The sequence below is a fragment of the Mobula birostris genome, chromosome 9 (genome assembly GCF_030028105.1).
Source record: "Mobula birostris isolate sMobBir1 chromosome 9, sMobBir1.hap1, whole genome shotgun sequence".
Classification (NCBI taxonomy): Eukaryota; Metazoa; Chordata; class Chondrichthyes; order Myliobatiformes; family Myliobatidae; genus Mobula; species Mobula birostris.
The window spans coordinates 152,051,971-152,070,196 of record NC_092378.1 but is presented as its reverse complement, the minus strand read 5'-3'; the positions used below and the strand labels follow the sequence as shown (position 1 = coordinate 152,070,196).

Genomic DNA, 18,226 nt, shown 5'->3' with positions numbered 1-18,226 from the left:
TTACAGGGAGAATGGGGTAGAGGGGGGTAATAAATCGGCAGAGCAGACTCGATGGGCCAAATGGCCAAATTCTGCTCTTTTGACTTATGGTCCTAGTTGATGTTAACTTGGGGACTCTGTGCTTGTCTTGGGTCGATTGTGGAATTGTAACTGAGTATAGTCATAGAAACAGGCCCCTGGCTAGTTCATCGTTAAACATTAACGTTAATCCATTATTATTATTGTATTTTTACTATTTCTCAGCTCAAGCTGGTAAAATCTGAGGCCAAGCACACTCATTTCTCAATTGCTAGGAACATTCAGACTGTTCTAGTGATGTTTGATATTGTGCCTTTCTGCAGATTCACCTGAAAATTATTATTATTCCATCATTAAGGACCCCAACCTCCCAGGACATGCCCTCTTCTCACTGCTACCATCAGGGAGGAGGTACAGGAGCCTGAAGGCACACACTCAACAATTCAGGAACAGCTTCTGCCATCAGATCTATGAAGGGTTCATGAACTGTACCTCACTATTCCTCTTTTGCACTATATATTAATTTTATTTATTATAATATAGACCATATCCCTCTACCCTTCCCATCCCTGTAGCTGTACATAATGGAACCTGGTTTAGGATTAGAGTTGTGGATGTGCTCTGTTGGCACTGGAATTATGGCAACACTTGCGGCTTCCCCCAGCACATCCTCAGACTGTGTTGCTTGTCGATGCACATTTCACTGACTCTGTTTCAATGTACATGTGACAAATAAAGCCAATCTCTTTAACATCACCCTTCATCTGAACATGGTTCCTCCGGAATCCAGATTTACCAAGGGCGTCTGCCTCATTCCTTTCCATCAGAGTTAACAAGTTGGGTTCCACAGTAGCGCGGCCGTTAGCACAATGCAATCACGGCTCAGGGCTTTGGGGTACAATTCCGGTGTCATCTGTAAGGAGTCAATACATTCCCCCAGGTGCTCCAGTTTCCTCCTACAGCCCAAGGTCTTACTGGGTAAGCTAATTGGTTGTTGCTAATTGTCCTGTGATCAGGTTAGGGCTGAATTGGGTTCGTCGGGCACTGGGCAGGGCCAGAGTGGTCTGTTACTAAATAAACCAATGGCAGCTGCAATCTTCGCCTCCGTGCTAACGCAGGGAAACTGGTTTTGTTTTACAGTAAAGCGCTGGCCGATTACAGCAGAGGGTTTGTCCTGTCTGTCGTTTTGGGCAGAGATCTCATCCCAAGGTGAGTTCACCACTTCCGCACGCTTCAGCTCAGCTGGTTTTGTGCTCGGGTGCCCCGACTGCTGTCCTGACACCTGCTTTCATTTCCTCTTGCCCAGGCTGAGCCTGCCCAACATCGAGGACCTGAAGAAACGAATACTGCGGATTGTCGCTCACTGCAATCGGCCCAAGGTATTGAGGTGTTCACCGTGGCTTCACGTGACCCTGGGCGGGTGGAGGTGTGAGCAGGTGTTACAGGTGACCTGCAGGCAAGCGAAGGGAGGGAGCACCTTACACCTCCTTCACCTGCCACTCAATTGTAATTTAGGAGTTTTTATTATTAAGTATTTCAAAAATCAAAACCACAAATTTCACAACATCTGTCTGTGATATTAAACCTGATTCTGACTAGTGTGTCAGCCTCAGTGGGAAAGCCTGATTGCATTTACCCTATCTATACGTACTTATCCCAATTTTGTTATTCTCTAACCGATGCTTTAGTGCTCTATGACATAACTGAGGGAGATCTTGCCTCATTAACTGTTCTCCCCTCCAGTATCAGATTCTCCTGCGGGGCTGCTGGTACGAAGTCTTCGGCGGAGACCCGGGAGGCTTCCCCACCGAGCTGGACAGAGAGCACCGGGCCCAGCTGAGCCAGCCGCTGCTGGCTGAGCACACCCTGCGGAGCGGCCACTCCAATTCCAGTAGCTTCACCTCCGACGTGTCGCCTCCGGGATCGCCCTTCCGAGGGCCACCCCTCTTCCTGCCGGGAAGGGTCATTCACATCAGGGAGGAGACCAGCACCGGATGGTGAGTTAGCCATTCCGCTTCACCGTCTTCAGTCCAAGTTCAAGATGGGCCCCAAGTGGCCAAATTCCAAGTACATAGCATTCGCCGATTCTCCTTTATCTCGCCTGGTTGTTATTTCCTCAAAGAATTCTAACAGATTCGTCAGGCAAGATTGAGGAGAATCAGTGTGAATGCTGACTTTGACCTATTTTATCATGTGCTCCAAACACCATGAAATCACATCCTTAATCGACTTCAACATCTTCCCCACATCTGAGATCAGGCTAACCTGCCACCCTCCCTTCTTGAAGAGCGGAGTGACATTTGCAATTTTCCAGACCTCCGGAACCATGCCAGAATCTATTGATTCTTGAAAGATCATTACTAAAGCGTCCACAATCTCTTCAGCCACCTCTTTCAGAACCCTGGGGTGTAGTCCATCTAATCCAGGTAATTTATCTACCTTCAGACCTTTCAATTTCCTGAGCACCTTCTTCCTAGTAATTGCTACTGCACTCACTCTGCCCGCTAACGTTCTCAAACTTCCGGTATACTGCTGTTGTCTTCCGCAGTGAAGACTGGTGCAAAATATTTACTCAGTTCATCTGTCATTTCCTTGTCCCCTATTACCACCTCTCCAATGTCATTTTCCAATGTTCTGATATCCACCCTCACCTCTTCACTCTTTGTACACTGCCTATAAAAAGTATTTACCCCTTGGAAGTTTTCATGTTTTATTGTGTTACCACATTGAATCATAGTGGATTTAATTTGGCTTCTTTTTTGGCACTGATCAACAGAAAAAGACTCTTTCGTGTCAAAGCAAAAACAGATCTCTATAAAGTGATTTAAGTTAATTACAAATATAAAACACAAACAAAATAATAGATTATATAAGTATTTACCCCCTTCAAGTCAGTATTTAGTAGACACACCTTTGCACATCTGGAAACTGCTATCTTTCCCTATTCTTCTTTACAAGACTGCTCAAACTCTATCAGATTGCATGAAGATCATGAGGGAACAGCCTTTTTCAAGTCCAACCACAAATCCTCAATTGGATTGAGGTCTGGACTCTGACTAGGACACTCCAGGGCATTAACTTTGTTGTTTTTTAACCTATTCCTGTGTAGTTTTGGTTCTATGCTTGGGGTCATTGTCTTGCTGGAAAACAAGTCTCCCAAGTTGCAGTTCTCTTGCTGACTGCATCCTCCAAGATTTTCCTGTATTTTACTCATTCATTTTACCCCCTACCTTCACAAGCCTTCTGCGGCCTGCTGCAGTGAAGCATCCCCACAGCACTGAAACACTTTGACTGCACATGGTGGGTTTTAGATTGATTTCTAAAACCAATTGCCTGCACTAGTGATGATTTAGTGTGTCATGTTAATAGAGGTGAATATTTATGCAATCAATTATTTTGTGTTTTATATTTGTAATTAATTTAGATTACTCTTTAGAGATCTGTTTTCACTTTGACACAAAAGAGTCTTTTTCTGTTTATTGGTGTCAGAAAAGCCAAATTAAATCCACTGTGATTCAATGTTGTAAAACAATAAAACATGAAAACTTCCAAGGGGTCTGAATACTTTTATAGGCAGTGTATATCTGAAAAAAAATCCTGGCATCCTCTTTGATATTGTTGGTTTGTTTACCTTCATATTTCATCTTTTTCCCCCTTGTGGCTTTTTCATTGCTTACTATTGGTTTTTAAAAGCTTCCCAGTTCTCTAACTTACCACTAATTCTTGCTCGCTTGTATGCCCTCTCTTTTGCCTTTACGTTGATTTTGTCAGCCACAGCCTTTAGAATACTACTTCATCTTTGGAACCTGTGCCTTCCGAATGCTCCCAGGAACTCCAGCTATTTCTGGTCGTCTGTCGTCCCTGTTCGGAGGCCTGAATATAACTCCCATCAGGATCTTTTTACCCTTGCAGTTTCTTAACTATCCACAAGGATTCTACATCTTCCAATCCTATGTCACCACTTTCTAAGGATTTGATTTTACTTTTTTACCAACAGAGCCACACCACACCCTCTACCTACCTGCCTGTCCTTTCAAACAATCTGAGTCCTTGGACGTTAAGTTCCCAACTATAATCTTCTTTCAGCCACGACTCGGAGATGCCCACACCATCATACCTGACGATCTCTAACTGCACTACAAGATCATCAGCCTTATTCTGTACATTGCATGCATTCAAATATAACACCTTCTGTCCTATATTTGTCACTCTTTTCAATTTTGTCTCCCTGTTACACTGCATCTCATCCCACTGACTGCAATTTTGCCCTATCATCTGCCTGTTCTTCCTCAAAGTCTTGTTGTATGTCAACTGCCCCACCCTCAGCCCGATCACTGCAATTCCTGTACCTCTGCCAAATTAGTTTAATCCCTCCCCAACAGCTCTAGCAAACCTGCCCACAAGGATATTGGTCCCCTCAGGTTCAACTGTAGCATGTCCTTTTTGTACAGGTCATACCTTCTCCAGAAGAGATCCCAATGATTCAGAAATCTGAAACCCCTGCCCTCTGCACCAGTTTCTTAGCCACACATTTGTATGCCACAAGCAGCAATCCAGAGGTTCTGCTTTACATCTTTCTCTAACTGCCTTTAGGAGCTCTTTGCTTTTCCTAGCTACGTCATTGGTGCCAATATGTACCAAGACTTCTGACTGCTCTCCCTTCTCATTTAAAACGTCGTGGACCCGATCCAAGACATGCCTCACCCTGGCACCTGGGAGATAACATACCATCCATGTGTCTCTATTACGTCCACAGAATCTTGTGTCTCCTCCTCTAACTATGGAATCCCCTATTACTACTGCAGTTCTCTTTCCCCTCTCTTCTGAGCCACAGCGCCAAAGATCTACTTGCTCTCGCCCTTCCATCCCAGTAAGTCATCCCCCTCAACAGTATCCAAGACAGTGTACTTATTATTGAGGGAAACAGCCGCAGGGATACTCTGTACTACCTGCCCATTTCCCTTCCCTCTCCTGACAGTCACCCATTTACCTGCCTCCTGCGATCCTGCTCCCTCCCTTTAGCTCCTGTCTGTCTCCACCTCGGTTTCCTATATGAGCTGCAGGTCCAGTTCCCTGACACGTTCTCCGAGGAGCTGCAGCTCGGTGCAGATCTGGTTATCCGGGAGGCCAGAGGTATCCCAGAATTCCCACATCTCACACAAAACACAACACAGCCCCTAGAGCCATCTTCACTGCTGTATCTATGGACTAACAGATGAATAATGAAAAAGAAGAAACTTACCACATATTGCCTCATCCAGGCCTGTTCTCACTGAAGCCTGATGACCCAAAGCTTCCTCACTCTAACACTGGTCCATACCAACAATGGCCGCTTCCACTTGTCCATAGAACCATAGAATATTACAGCACTGAATCAGGCCTTTTGGCCCCTCTTGGCTGTGCCGAACCATTTTTCTGCCGAGTCCCACTGACCTGCACCTGGACCATATCCCTCCATACACCTCTCATCCATGTATCTGTCCAAGTTTTTCTTAAATGTTAAAAGTGAGCCCGCATTTACCCCTTCATCTGGCAGCTCATTCCACGCTCCCACCACTCTGTGTGAAGAAGCCCCTCCCCTAATGTTCCCTTTAAACTTTTCCCCCCTCACCCTTAACCCATGTCCTCTGGTTTTTTTCTCCCCTTGCCTCAGTGGAAAAAGCCTGCTTGCATTCACTCTATCTATACCCATCATAATTTTATATACCTCTATCAAATCTCCCCTCATTCTTCTATGCTCCAGGGAATAAAGTCCTAACCTATTCAACCTTTCTCTGTAACTGAGTTTCTCAAGTCCCGGCAGCATCCTTGTAAACCTTCTCTGCACTCTTTCAACCTTATTTATATCCTTCCTGTAATTTGGTGACCAAAACTGCACACAATACTCCCTGCCTTATTTTTATTTGTCCTCACTAATGAATCGTGATTGTGCTGCCGATTAAAAAGCAAAAATCCTACAAAAGCTTTTTTTTTAAAAAAAAAGCCTCTCGCTCCTGAACCTGCATGAGGCCTCCTCAATCCGTTCAACAGCAGCAGCACTGCTGAGTAAAGTGGGGTTGTCGGGGGTTGCCTGGGTGGTGTGACTCTGTATCGCTAAATAAGTAAATTTATTAACAAAGTACATGTGTCACCGTATTGATCCCTGAGATTCATTTTCTTGTGAGCATACTCAGTAAGTAGGAAAAACCACAACAGGATCAACGAAAACCACACCCAAGATGGACAAACAACCAATGTGCTAAAGGCAACCAACCAACTGTGCAAGAAAGAGAAAGAAATATTAAGAATAATAAATAAATAAGCAACAAATATTGGAACATGAGATAAGGAATGCTTGAAAGTGAGTCTGTAGGTTGTGGCAAATGAGTGATGGAGCGAGTGAGGTTATCCCCTTTGGTTCAAGAGCCTGATAGTGGAGGGGTAGTAACCGTTCCTGGTGGTGAGGGTCCTGAGGCTCCTGTACCAGCTCCCTGATGGCAGTGAGAAAGGGGCTTTGAATAGTGGGGTTCCTTGATAGATATTCTTGCACAAGCCTAATAGACCAGTTTAGCATAGTACAATGTTGCCCTTTAGACAGTGATGTTGTATTGATCCACAATCAATCTAATCTTCCCTCCTGCACAGCCCATAATCTTCCATTTTTCTTACTAAACTTTCCTCTGCTAACCTTAAACCAACGTTCTCTGGCTTTGCATATTGCCGTCCTAGGAAAAAGTCTCTGGCTGTCCATTCAGTCTATGCCTCTGATCATCTTGTCCACCTCTATCAAGTCACCTCGCATCCTCCTTTGTTCCAAAGAGAAAACCCCTAGCTCGCTCAACCTATCCTCATAAGACATGCTCTCTGGGAGCATCCTAGTAAATCTCCTCTGCACCCTCTCTAAAATCTCCACATCTTTCCTACGATGAGGCGACCAGAACTGAACACAATATTCTGAGTGTGATTTTTGGGTTAGTAAGTTAAGACCGTAAGCTGAAGTGGAAGAATTAGGTCATTTCGTCCATCTAGTCTGCTGTGCCATTTCATGAGCTGATCTGTTAACTTCTCAACCCCATTCTGCTGTCTTCACCTTGCACGCCCTGACTAATCAAGAACCTATCAACCTTCACCTTAAATACACCCAGCAGCTTGGCCTCCACTGCTGCCTGTGGCAGTGAATTCCACAGATTCACCACCATCTGGCTGAAGAAATTCCCCCTCATCTCCATTCTAAAAGGACATCCTATTCTGAGGCTGTGGCCTCTGGTCGGAGGCTCCAGAAGTAAGTTGTAGACATGCTGTGTTGATGCTGAAAGCAGGGCAACACTTTCAGGCTGCCCTCAGCACCTCCTCGGACTGTTGGTCGTTGATGCGAACGACACATTTCACTGGATGTTTTGATGTACCGTACACGTGACAAATAAAGCTAATCTTTAATCTTAATTTATTCCTCCCTCTCTCTCGCTGTCTCCGTCTAGCCTGTGCTTTTCCAAGGTGAAGTACCACGCCGTGTGGAGTGATTCCTCTTCCTTCGGCAAGATCCTCATCAGCCCCAAGATGTTAACGGATCACATGCCAGATTTGCTGTTGAATGTCCTACAGGATCTAACGCAAGAGACTCCTCATCCCCTCTGCCCCTCGCCTGACGCTACGCCGAGTGAGACCCTCCCCGCCTAGCTGAGCCCTTTAAAGAGAGTGGAGCATGCTGGGAGAGAGCTGGACAGTGTAACCCGCGGCCGCGGTGGGACCTGCACAACAAGATTGTTTCTCTGTACCCCTGCTGTGTGGGCTCCTCGCGCCTGTCTCCAACGTTCTGGGTGTTTTCTTTCATAAAGACACTGAATTGGTGATGATATTCACTTAGGACAACATAATGGATCTGATTATCTGTATTAACCTGAAGCACCTTGTAATGATGGTAAGCTGAGGAGATTGAAGAGATCTCCCAAAAAGAACTATTAGGATGTCCTAGGCCAGAACTTCTTTTCCGATCTCTCGAAGTGGAGTTTATGTGAGTAGTGTAACATATGAACCTGAATGAATCAATCCATATTGTAGGATGAATATATATTTATATAATTATTTCCGCAACTTGGTGATGGGTTTGGGGTGCAGGCACTGGCTGCTCTCCCTGCCCGGTGAGGTTGGTGTGTTTCCTCTGCTCACAGCCCTCTGGTGGGTGGCTGAGATGATCGATGTTCCCTTTCCAGTTTGGTCTGAGGCTTGCTGGTGGGATGTGGGCCCTGTTGTCTTTGCTTGCTGGGTGCCCTCGTTGGAAAGTAATAGGTTGAAATGGTTTTAAATAGTTAAAAAGGGATAAGAAACGTAATTGGAATATTAAAATGCACAAGGGGGAGGGCAAGAGGAAGACAGATGTTGTACATCCAGCTGGTTTGTTGTGTCATTATTGCAGTTACTAAAACTGGCCCCTCTGATTCAGTAACCACTCTTCAACCTCCAGCCCTGCGCCACTATAGTTTCTGTACTCAGCACTTCACTTTTCGGATCCTGTTTGGGATTGTTGCCTTGGCAACTGTCCAGTCTGAGCCCAATTCCTCTTTAATAGTTATTTATGGGGGGGGGGGCGGGAGGAATGAAACTGCAGATACTGCAAACCTTGTGTGTAATATCAGTCCAGGGTAGAGCCACAGAGCACCGAGTCCTTCTGTCTCGGGTGTTAGGTGCTGTTTCTATTTTTATCCACCCTCTGTGTGCTTCAGTACCCATGGATTGAGATCTCCACCCTGTGTACTCAGTACCCAAGGGAGCAGGTACTCTTCCACTGGCCAATGTCGTGAAGTATTTGCTTTCCTGGAGTGCTCTGGTGCTGGAGTCCAGTGTTGGCCATGGGAATTGTGCAATCCATTCCCTGTGAAATCTTGTGGCCAGGAACCTTGATCCCGAGGAGGTTTCTGGTGTTTGATCCCCTGTCTTCATGCCTGCGGAGAGGTGGGGGTGATATCCAAAGCTTGCAGGAGGGCAGATGCTTGTTCACAGTAAACCAGGCCTCTGGCTGCCTGCTGCTTCACTCCATGGACCCAATAACCAAAGGTGTGGAGAGGCTTTGGGCACCGGTTTGTGTGGGGATTGTGGAAGCTTTTAAACTCTCCAGTGCCTTACTGCTGACTTGTGTGATAGCTCTCACCATGGGCTACCTACCCTGAACTTTCACCTCTGTGCTTTCATCCTCATCTCAAGATTGTTTAAGATTCAAGATTATATATATATCTCACCATGAGCATTTCTACCCAGAAATCTTCACCTTTTTTTTCATTCTTACCTGTTGAAATATCACAGACAGCATTCTTAATAGGAAAATTGAGTCAAAGTAGCCATGGTCAAACCCTAAGACAGGACCCCTGTGCCAGTCTCAGCTCATGAAGCTTGCTTGGCTGTGACGATATCTCGCAGGCTGAGCGGGGATATTGGCAGTAAACTCGTTCTGACTGTGTGGGCTGGGACGTTCTGTGCCGTAGACCAGTGGTACAAGTATCAAGGCCGAGCTGCCTGTGGGAAAACCTTGCACTCTGGTAGTGTTGCTCTCAATGAAGAACTGAACCAAGGACACTGAAAGTTCCCAACACTGCGAACCTCTGGAGCTGGGGGATTGTTGAGCTGTGGTGACGTGGCATATCAACTTCATGCTTTTTAAGCCCATTACCCCAACTGGGGCATAGGGAGCCAACAGCAGCTTGCCAGGGTCCTGGGCTGGTAGAAGGTTGATTGGCTCTGTGGCTTCCACTTTCACCACACAAATTCATACGTCCTCTCGGTGAAGATCATTCCCCCCCCCCCCCATGTGGATGGGGTTTACGTAGTTCTGGGTTTTTATGGGATGGGGTTGCTAGCACGCCTTTCACAGCCGGGCTTGGGCCATTCCACGGCAGAGTTCAACACTGAGAACCTTGGAGTTGGCCAGGGCATTTTTGAGTTGTGGTGACTTGGCGCAACAACTTCACCGAGCGACTTTTTTGCTGCAGTTAGATTCAGCCTGCTGACTACCCCAGCAGATGTTGGTCATTGCTGCTCAGCTCGGCTGCTTCTCATTTTGTTCCTTATGGCAGCGTCAGCCGCGATCACCACGGGAAGTTGAGAGACTCGGTGCTGGTACTTATGGCTACTGACATCACAGGTTGCCCACATCAGAAACCCTGGTTCCAGCCCTCCTGTTCAGTCACCCCCAACTCACTTTTCACAATGCTCAAGTTTAATTATCATTCAACTGTACATGAATATAACCAAACAAAACAGTGTTTCTCTGGGGCTAAGGTGCAAAACGTATTATCACAAGCACACAGCACATAGCCATGTGTTTGTTAAGCAGCTGATTTTTGTAATCTGCATAAATAAGTAATTATGACAAGTTTGCTTCTAACTTTATTTATCAAAGCCCAAGAGTTTGAGAGTTTGTGTACAACTTTTTTTTTACAATGAGTGCCACTAATGGATTCTAAAGCTGTGTGAATCAAGTGATACTTAATCCTGTTCTGTAAATATTGAAAACTGCAATGTACATCATTCCAGCCAATGTACAAAATAAAGTTGCCAAACGATGTTTTCTAAGCTGATCGAATTGTCCTGATGAAGAGTCTGTGCTGAGTTCCTCCTGCACTGGATTTCCAGGATCTGCAGAATCTCTTGTGGTTTTGAATTGTCAGTTTATTCTTGGATTAACTGGTGTTGTGGGGGGTGGGAGTGAGTCGGGGGACCCTTCCTGCTCAGGGTAACCTCTCCTCCTCAGCTAAGCCTGGCTGCGCTGTTGGAACTGCGATGTGGGAGCAAAGCGGTTAATGTAACCAGTTCACGAGAGTTCAGTTTCTGCCACTGTCTGCTTCCTCCCACGTTCCAAATATGGATGGGATAAAATTAGTAAGTTAAGGACATGTTATACTGGTGTCAGAAGCATGGTGGTTATAGATTAAAGATTAGCTTTATTTGTCACGTACATTGAAGTATCAAAACATAGAGTGAAATACACCATTGACATCAACGACCAATGACAATCCGCAGAGAATGCATCAATGCCAACAGCAGGGAAGGTCCTGGGGCAGCCTGCAAGTGGAGAATGTGCAAATTTGGTACAGCAGTTGCAGGCTATGGCTCCCGAATTGACTGCAGTGATGACTGGCTTCTTGGCTGTGGACTAACTTTCATGATGCATGTCCTTTTGTCATGAAGCGATGAAATTAAAGCCCTTGTATGTGATCTGGTGGTTCCATTATATAGAATGTTAAAGATTCAAGGATATTATAACCAGACTGGCAAGATTATGTGAGATTTTTGTTTCCCCTCAACCACATGAACAAATGCTTGACAGAGTGGATGTGGAGAGGATGTTTCCTATGGTGGGAGAGTCTAAGACCAGAGGACACAGCCTCACAATAGAGGGGAGTCCTTTTAGAACAGGGACTAGGATGAATTTCTTTATCCAGAAAGCGGTGAATCTGTGGAATTCTTTGCCACAGGCAGCTGTGGAGGACAAGTCTGTATGTATATTTAAGGCAGTGGTTGATAGATTCTTGATGGGTCAGGGTATGAAGGGATACAGGGAGAAGGCAGGAGATTGGGCCCAAGCGGAATATTAGATCGGCCGTGATGAAATGTGGAGCAAACGTGATGGGCCAAATGGCCTAAATCTTCTATATCTTGTGGTTTTATGAACTTCAGTTTTGAATGTTATTTGCTTACTTTTATTGTTTGCACGATTTGTTGTTTTTTTTCTCTGCACATCAGGTGTTTAACTTTTTTAAATGGGTTATATTGGGTTTCTTTGTTTTGCAGCTAGCTGCCTGTAAGGAAACAAATCTCAAGGTTGTAAATAGTATACATACTTCACTAAATGTACCTAGAAATTCAAACTCCTTACAGACAGCGGTGGCTATTGAATCTTGGTCGCTGGCACTGTAAGGCATTACTGTAGCTATGCTACCGGGGACACCCCTGCAGCTGAGTGAGACCACTACCATTCCAGGAGAAATCTGACCCCTGGCGATACTCTCACTATCACAGTTTGTGGATAGGAAATTGGGTGCAGTCGGTCATAGTCCTTGTGTCCCGTGGGCCCAGGTTCAACGGCTGCCTGTCCACCATCACATTGGCAGAGTAGTTGTCGAAAACACTGGGGATGTATTCGCGAGCTGCCCCCAGCACAACATTGTACCATGTTGGTCATTGACGGAAACAACACATTTGTGTTTCGCTGATAATCTGATGGCACTGACACAATGTGTTGACCCAGCGGGAAGTCACATTCACCCACCATGTACCAAGCAAACCCCCTCCTCTCTTCATCCAGTGTGGCAGAAAAGAATGCAGGGACTTGATTACTTTGTGAGGAGTTTGAGATTTGGTATATCACCCTGTAAAGCCTGTTGCAAATCTCTACGGAGCATTCTGACTGGTTGCACCACAATCTGGGATGGAGGGGCCACTGGACAAGGTAGTGATGAACTGTACCGGGTTGTAAACTCAGCCACCTCCATCACAGGCATAACCCTCCCCAAAACTGAGGATATCTGCAAAAGATAATGCCTCATTCAGGGCCCCACCACCCAGGACATGCCCTCTTGTTGCTACCATCAGGGGGAAGGAGGTACAGGAGCCTGAAGACTTATTTAGGAACCATTCCTTCCCCTCCACCATTAGATTTCTGAACAGTCCACAAAAACTACTGTTTTTTTTGCACTATTTATTCTGAAGTTTACAGTATTAAAGAAGGAAACATTTCACATCATAAGTCAGTGATAATAGATCTGAGTAACACACAAAATGATGGGGGAACTGCAGGGTCGCCACCTGAAATGTCAACTGTTTATTCCCCTCCACAGATGCTGCCTGACATGCTGCATTCCTACATTTTGTGTGTGCTGCTCTGGATTTCCAGCGTCTGCAGAATTTCGTGTTTATGTAGTTGATAATAAATCTGATCAGATGCTTGGGATTTTTTTTCCCCTCTAGCTCACAGCTGGCCGAAACTTTAATAGATAGCGGTTAACGTACAAGATAGCAAGCAGTGGTAAATCAGGCAACTGGGCTTGCTGTGTTGTCTAGAATCAGGTTCATCACTCATGCGGGAGGCTTCTTTAGTTCTGATCCATGTTGGGTAGTTTTCCGGTTTATAAACTCCGAGTTGTTTAAGGGTATAGCAATCACACGAATTTCGTCAAGGGTCGCAGAGATAATGAGGGGGTATTTAATCTTATCTCTACATGAATGGAGGTGTGAATTATTGTGGCGATACCAAGGTAGAGATGTTAGGACTACATTGCAAGTAGCCGATAGGTGAGTCGTACTCCTCTGTTCAGGGATGTTGAAAGCCGGAAAACTACCTACCCTGGATCATAACTGGAGCATCTCGGATGGGGGGGGGGGGGGGGGTCATCCGGTATGTCTCTAGACAACGGAGCAAGTCCAGTTGCCTTGATTTACTACTGCTTGATATATAATGACCTGGATGACCGAGAACCTTCACAGACATCTGTACAAACTAGCTCTTCTCCGGATTACTTGCAAAAATCGAGAAGTAATTCGGAACCAGAAATTAAACTCCCACTTCCTCTAATGGACCTGCTCCAGCTGGAATTTGAAACTACTGTACCGATCAAATCTACACAAACACGCAAACTATTCTATTCCAGCACACCCAGTGAAGAGCTGCCCCTGTAACCATGATTTTGGAGAGTAATGACATACTCGAGACTATTTAACCTGCTAATTAGCTCTTCAAAGGAAAGGAGTAAACTCAACCCGATCACACTAGGTTCGTGTAAAATCTCATGGCAACAAGTACAAACTTACCTGCATATCACATACTTATGGAACAACAGAAATCAAGCGTTTTAACCCGTCTGAGGCGTTTCAGCCAGGTCCCTGTATCTTTTAGAATTGATTGTAAAGTTCTCTTACTTGTTTTTAGAGCTCTCGGTGTTCTGGGACAGAGTACATCACAGAAGCGTTTTTGTTTTATATTCCCGTTCGAGCTCTCAGGTCTTCTTCCGCCGGTCTCGTCTCTCATATTTAAACAATCTCGCTCAAAAAAGTTGGCAAATCAGCTTCTTTGAACTACGTTCTTAAACTGTGGAATTCAATACCTAAAACTATAAGGGATGCAGACTCAGTTGACACTTTTAAACAGCAGTTCAATACCTATTTATTTAACCTCGCTTTTAGATCCCATGTTTTTAATTTTCATGTTTGCACTTTGAACTACATCGTTGTATGAAAACTGCTCTATAACTAAGTTATTATTATAAACCTGCTGTCTTAAAGCTCATGTTAGACTACGAAGACATGGTAGCAGAATCAGGCCATTCGGCCCATCGGGGTGCACCGCCATTCCACCATGGCTGATTTATTATCCCTCTCAACCCCATTCTCCCTGTAATCTTTGACACAACAAAAGATGCTCTGGAGGAATAGATAATTCACAACATTTTCACCTTTAAGTCACATCCAGAGTTTCTACCCTGTTCAGAACATTGCCGACTTGTCACCTGGTCACATTTGGTTCAGGAACCCATCAACATTTACCAATACCCTGTCTTGGATCAACCACGTCAACACCACAGCCAAGAAATCCCACCAGCGCCTCTATTTCCTCAAGAGGCTAAAGAAATTTAGTAGTCCCTGTTGACGCTCACCAATTTTTATTGATGCACCACAGAAGGCAATCCTATCTGGATGCTTCACTTTTGGAACGGCAACTGCTCTGCCCAAGACTGCAAGAAACTGCAGTTCAGCAAAGCTAAGCTGAACCCACATGAGAGACACCAGCGTCCCCTCCACGGACTGTAATACATCTCACTGCCTCAGTGAAGTAACCAACATAATCAAGGATCCACCCGGACACTCTCTCTTCTCCCCTCTCCCAATCGGGGAGAAGATACAAAAGCCTTCAAGCACGTATCACCAAGCGCAAAGACTGCTGTTATAAGATCTGAATGTTCCCTAGTACAAGATGGACTCATGATCTCACACTTTCTGTGCAACGCTTTATTATCAGTTTCCCCATGTACTACCTCAATGCACTGATTCAACGTACATGGCCAGCTTGCAAAACAGTTTCTCACTGTACCCCAGTACGTGACAATAATAAACCAACATACTCACAGTGTTGAAAACCTCATTTACAGCCCGACACATTCTCACTTAGCATCTGCAACTCCACAAGTTTCACATATCCCTCCCAGACCTTGACAAAACTTCAGCTTAGTCACCTCCCTCTCATTCATTACAAACTCCTGCTAACAGCATCGCATTTAGCCTGAGCAATGCTCGATATTCTCCCTGGAAACCCTCTGAGGCTCCACTAATGTCCCCCACCCCCAACCAACCACCATCCTCCTCCACTGAATTGTGTGATCTTATTGCCATTCATGGCTGTGAAGGCCAAGTCAGTGGGTATATTTAAAGTGGAGGTTGATAGGTTCTTTGTTAGGATGTCAAAGGTTACAGGGAGAAGGCAGAACGGCATTGAGAAAGATAATAAATCAGCCGTGACTGAATAGTGACAAAAACTTGATGGGCCAAATAGCCTAATGCTGCTCCCCTGTCTTATGGTCTCTCCCAGAACAGCTTTTCCAGTCCATTGTACCTCAATGCTCTCAACATTTAACTGCACCAGCTACAGCCTTCAACTCTCTTATCCTAGACTAGGGGTTCCCAACCTTTTTTAATGCTACAGAGCCTTACCATTAACCAAGGGGTCTGTGACCCACAGGTTGGGAACCTGTGACCCAGACGTTTGGTCGTTTTCTCCAATAATTCAAACATTCAACACTCCTCCAGTGAAGCAGCTTGGGGTGGGGGGGGGGGGGGGGAGGCAGGAGCCAGTTAAACAAATTATATACCCGATGAAGGGTCTTGGCTTGAAACGTCGACTCTTTATTCATTTTCATAGATGCCGCCTGACCTGCTGAGTTCCTCCGGCATTTTGTGTGCTGCTCCGGATTTCCAGCATCTGCAGAATCTCTTGCGTTATATGAACTGAAAAATTTTAATGCAATTCTTTTCTGGCTGCATCACTGAACACAAGCATTTCTGACAAGATAGTCACATGCAAATCTCTAACCAATCAGATTATTAACCATTTATTTAAATCACAGTAAACATAAGACAGTATTTAGAATGCAAGCAAGCTGTTCCTTTTTTTTCCCAACATTTTAACACGTTTATATAAAAAGCAGATTAATTTTTGTTAACAGCTGTCCCCTCCCACCCATGGAACCCACTGTTCCAAAAACAGATTAGCAACATGCACAGAACATAACCATTAGAAAAAATTAGGTAGAAAATACACTGGGATTATGTACATTTTAGATAAGGCGACTATGGTAGAGTTAAACCAAGCACGAGGACAAGCAAGGTGTTAGTGGCTTGGCGCAGGATTTGGTCTTTAAGGCTTCTCGATGTTGAAGCGGGGAAGTATTTTAAGATCTGCAGTCACGGAGGAATACAACCAAGGTACTAAAAAATGCTCTTTTACTAACAGGATTGTTGCTTGAAGCACTTAACACAGAAAGGTGTTAACTAAAATTTGCAACTTTGTTCTAAGTTCCAGTTAATGCAACATGAAAAATGACACTTCCATACAACTTACTGTTAAAATTTACTTTTTTTTCTTTAAAAATCTTGTTAGCCACATACAGCTGAGAAGTTAACCATTTCAGAAACACGAGAGGTTATGTTACAGAAAAATCCCTTACAAAATACAAATCAGAGCTTGTTAGGACCCAGTCAATGCTTTCAATTGTTCTTTTTAAACCCCCAAGTTTTACATCTGTTCCTGAGATTATCCATTCCTCTAGCATCATTACTCAAAAAATATACAATTCAACAAGAACACATACGGGGGTCCTTCCAAAATCTAGCATCTGCTTTGCTTCAATCCAAGAATACTGAAAATTCTCAGTCCAATGCCTTATTGTTAATTGCACCTCCAAACTGGAGCACATCCTAGCCTTATTAGTTATTTGAGTAGACTTTCCAATGTGTTAAGTGTTAGTTTCTTTAAAGTTCAGATAACGCAGCAGCAGACATGATTAACTCGTACTTAACGTTAAAGCATCTGTGCCAACTTGGAGCTAGCAAGGTAATGTGTTAGCATGTAATGTTATCTAGAAAGAACCAGGGCCAACAAAAGTAATCTACAGCCTCTGAAGTTTTCTAAATCCAGTCACACCTTCAGAGCTGTACTGAGTCAGTCTACATCAACACCGTCACCTCCAGAGTGTGCTGACTGTTAACTTGGAGTGATCCTGAGATGTTTAGGGAGTAGGTTCTACACTGGTATGGTTAGAGTTCTGGACAGGCTGTAAACAGTACCAGATGACAGAAAGGTGCAATTCCTTCTATGACTTAGTGTTTGCAGTGCAAATGAAGTGTTTTGCTAGTTTATAGTGGATAATTTGGCAATTTAAATACAAATGAGTGTAAGGAGGGGAAATGGGGGAGGGAGTGCGGATGGAGCAAGTAGTAACCAATCCTCATTAAATATTGGAAAAAGTACGTGGGTGTGTTCAATAGCAATTCTAAAAGGGGAAAGTGATCACAATGAAAGGGAGAATATTGGCATTTTTGAATCAATGCTGTAGGCCTGGTAAACTGGTACAAAGGAGAGTTACAGAATGAAGCATTTTCTCTTCTTCTTCTTAACAGGAATGGGACAGAGCACCGCACGGATGGCTTCGTCGAACACGGTCTTAAGGCCTCGCTGGGTTAGTGCCGAGCATTCCAGATACTTCACCGAACCTGGGGGAATAAGCAGGTTACGACAGCAGCATTTTTACGAGCCTCCCCCCATCCCCAGAGAAAGATCCCACAACTATGCCAGCCTAGTGTTAGCAGGACGCCATTACAGCGTCAGTAATCTGGGTTCAATTCCCACCGCTGTCTGTAAGGAGTCCGTACACTCTCCCTGTGACTGCATGGGTTTCCTCCAGATGCTCCTGTCTCCTCCCACAGTCCAAAAACGTGCAGGTTAGTAGGTTAATTGGTCACGTGGGTGGCGCAGACCCATTGGACTGGATGGGTCCGTTACCATGTTGAATCTCTAAACAAACCAGCACAGTATTTTCCTCTCTTTTTGCACTACCTGTTTTTTTTAAATATCAGAATCAAGTTTCATATCACCGGCACATATCGTGAAATTTGTTGTTTAGTGGTAGCAGTACAGGGCAATACATAATAAAAGAACTAAATTACAGTAAGTATATATAGTTTGAAATGTTAA

General features: G+C 44.6%; 2 protein-coding genes across 2 annotated transcripts in view; one reads left to right on the top strand and one right to left on the bottom strand.

Moving 5' to 3' along the window:
- The window catches only part of daglb (diacylglycerol lipase, beta), a 56,890-nt gene extending 46,325 nt beyond the window's left edge, over positions 1-10,565 (top strand). The window contains exons 11-14 of the mRNA XM_072269155.1: positions 1,159-1,227; positions 1,325-1,397; positions 1,762-2,015; positions 7,476-10,565. Of these exons, the coding sequence (XP_072125256.1) occupies positions 1,159-1,227; positions 1,325-1,397; positions 1,762-2,015; positions 7,476-7,674 (595 nt within the window). The 3' untranslated portion in view covers positions 7,675-10,565. The remainder of the gene's footprint in view (positions 1-1,158; positions 1,228-1,324; positions 1,398-1,761; positions 2,016-7,475) is intronic.
- Positions 10,566-12,659: 2,094 nt separating this feature from the next.
- The window catches only part of LOC140203204 (ras-related C3 botulinum toxin substrate 1), a 28,362-nt gene continuing 22,795 nt past the window's right edge, over positions 12,660-18,226 (bottom strand). Inside the window, exon 6 of the mRNA XM_072269156.1 lies at positions 12,660-17,745. Within this exon, the coding sequence (XP_072125257.1) occupies positions 17,615-17,745 (131 nt within the window). The 3' untranslated portion in view covers positions 12,660-17,614. The remainder of the gene's footprint in view (positions 17,746-18,226) is intronic.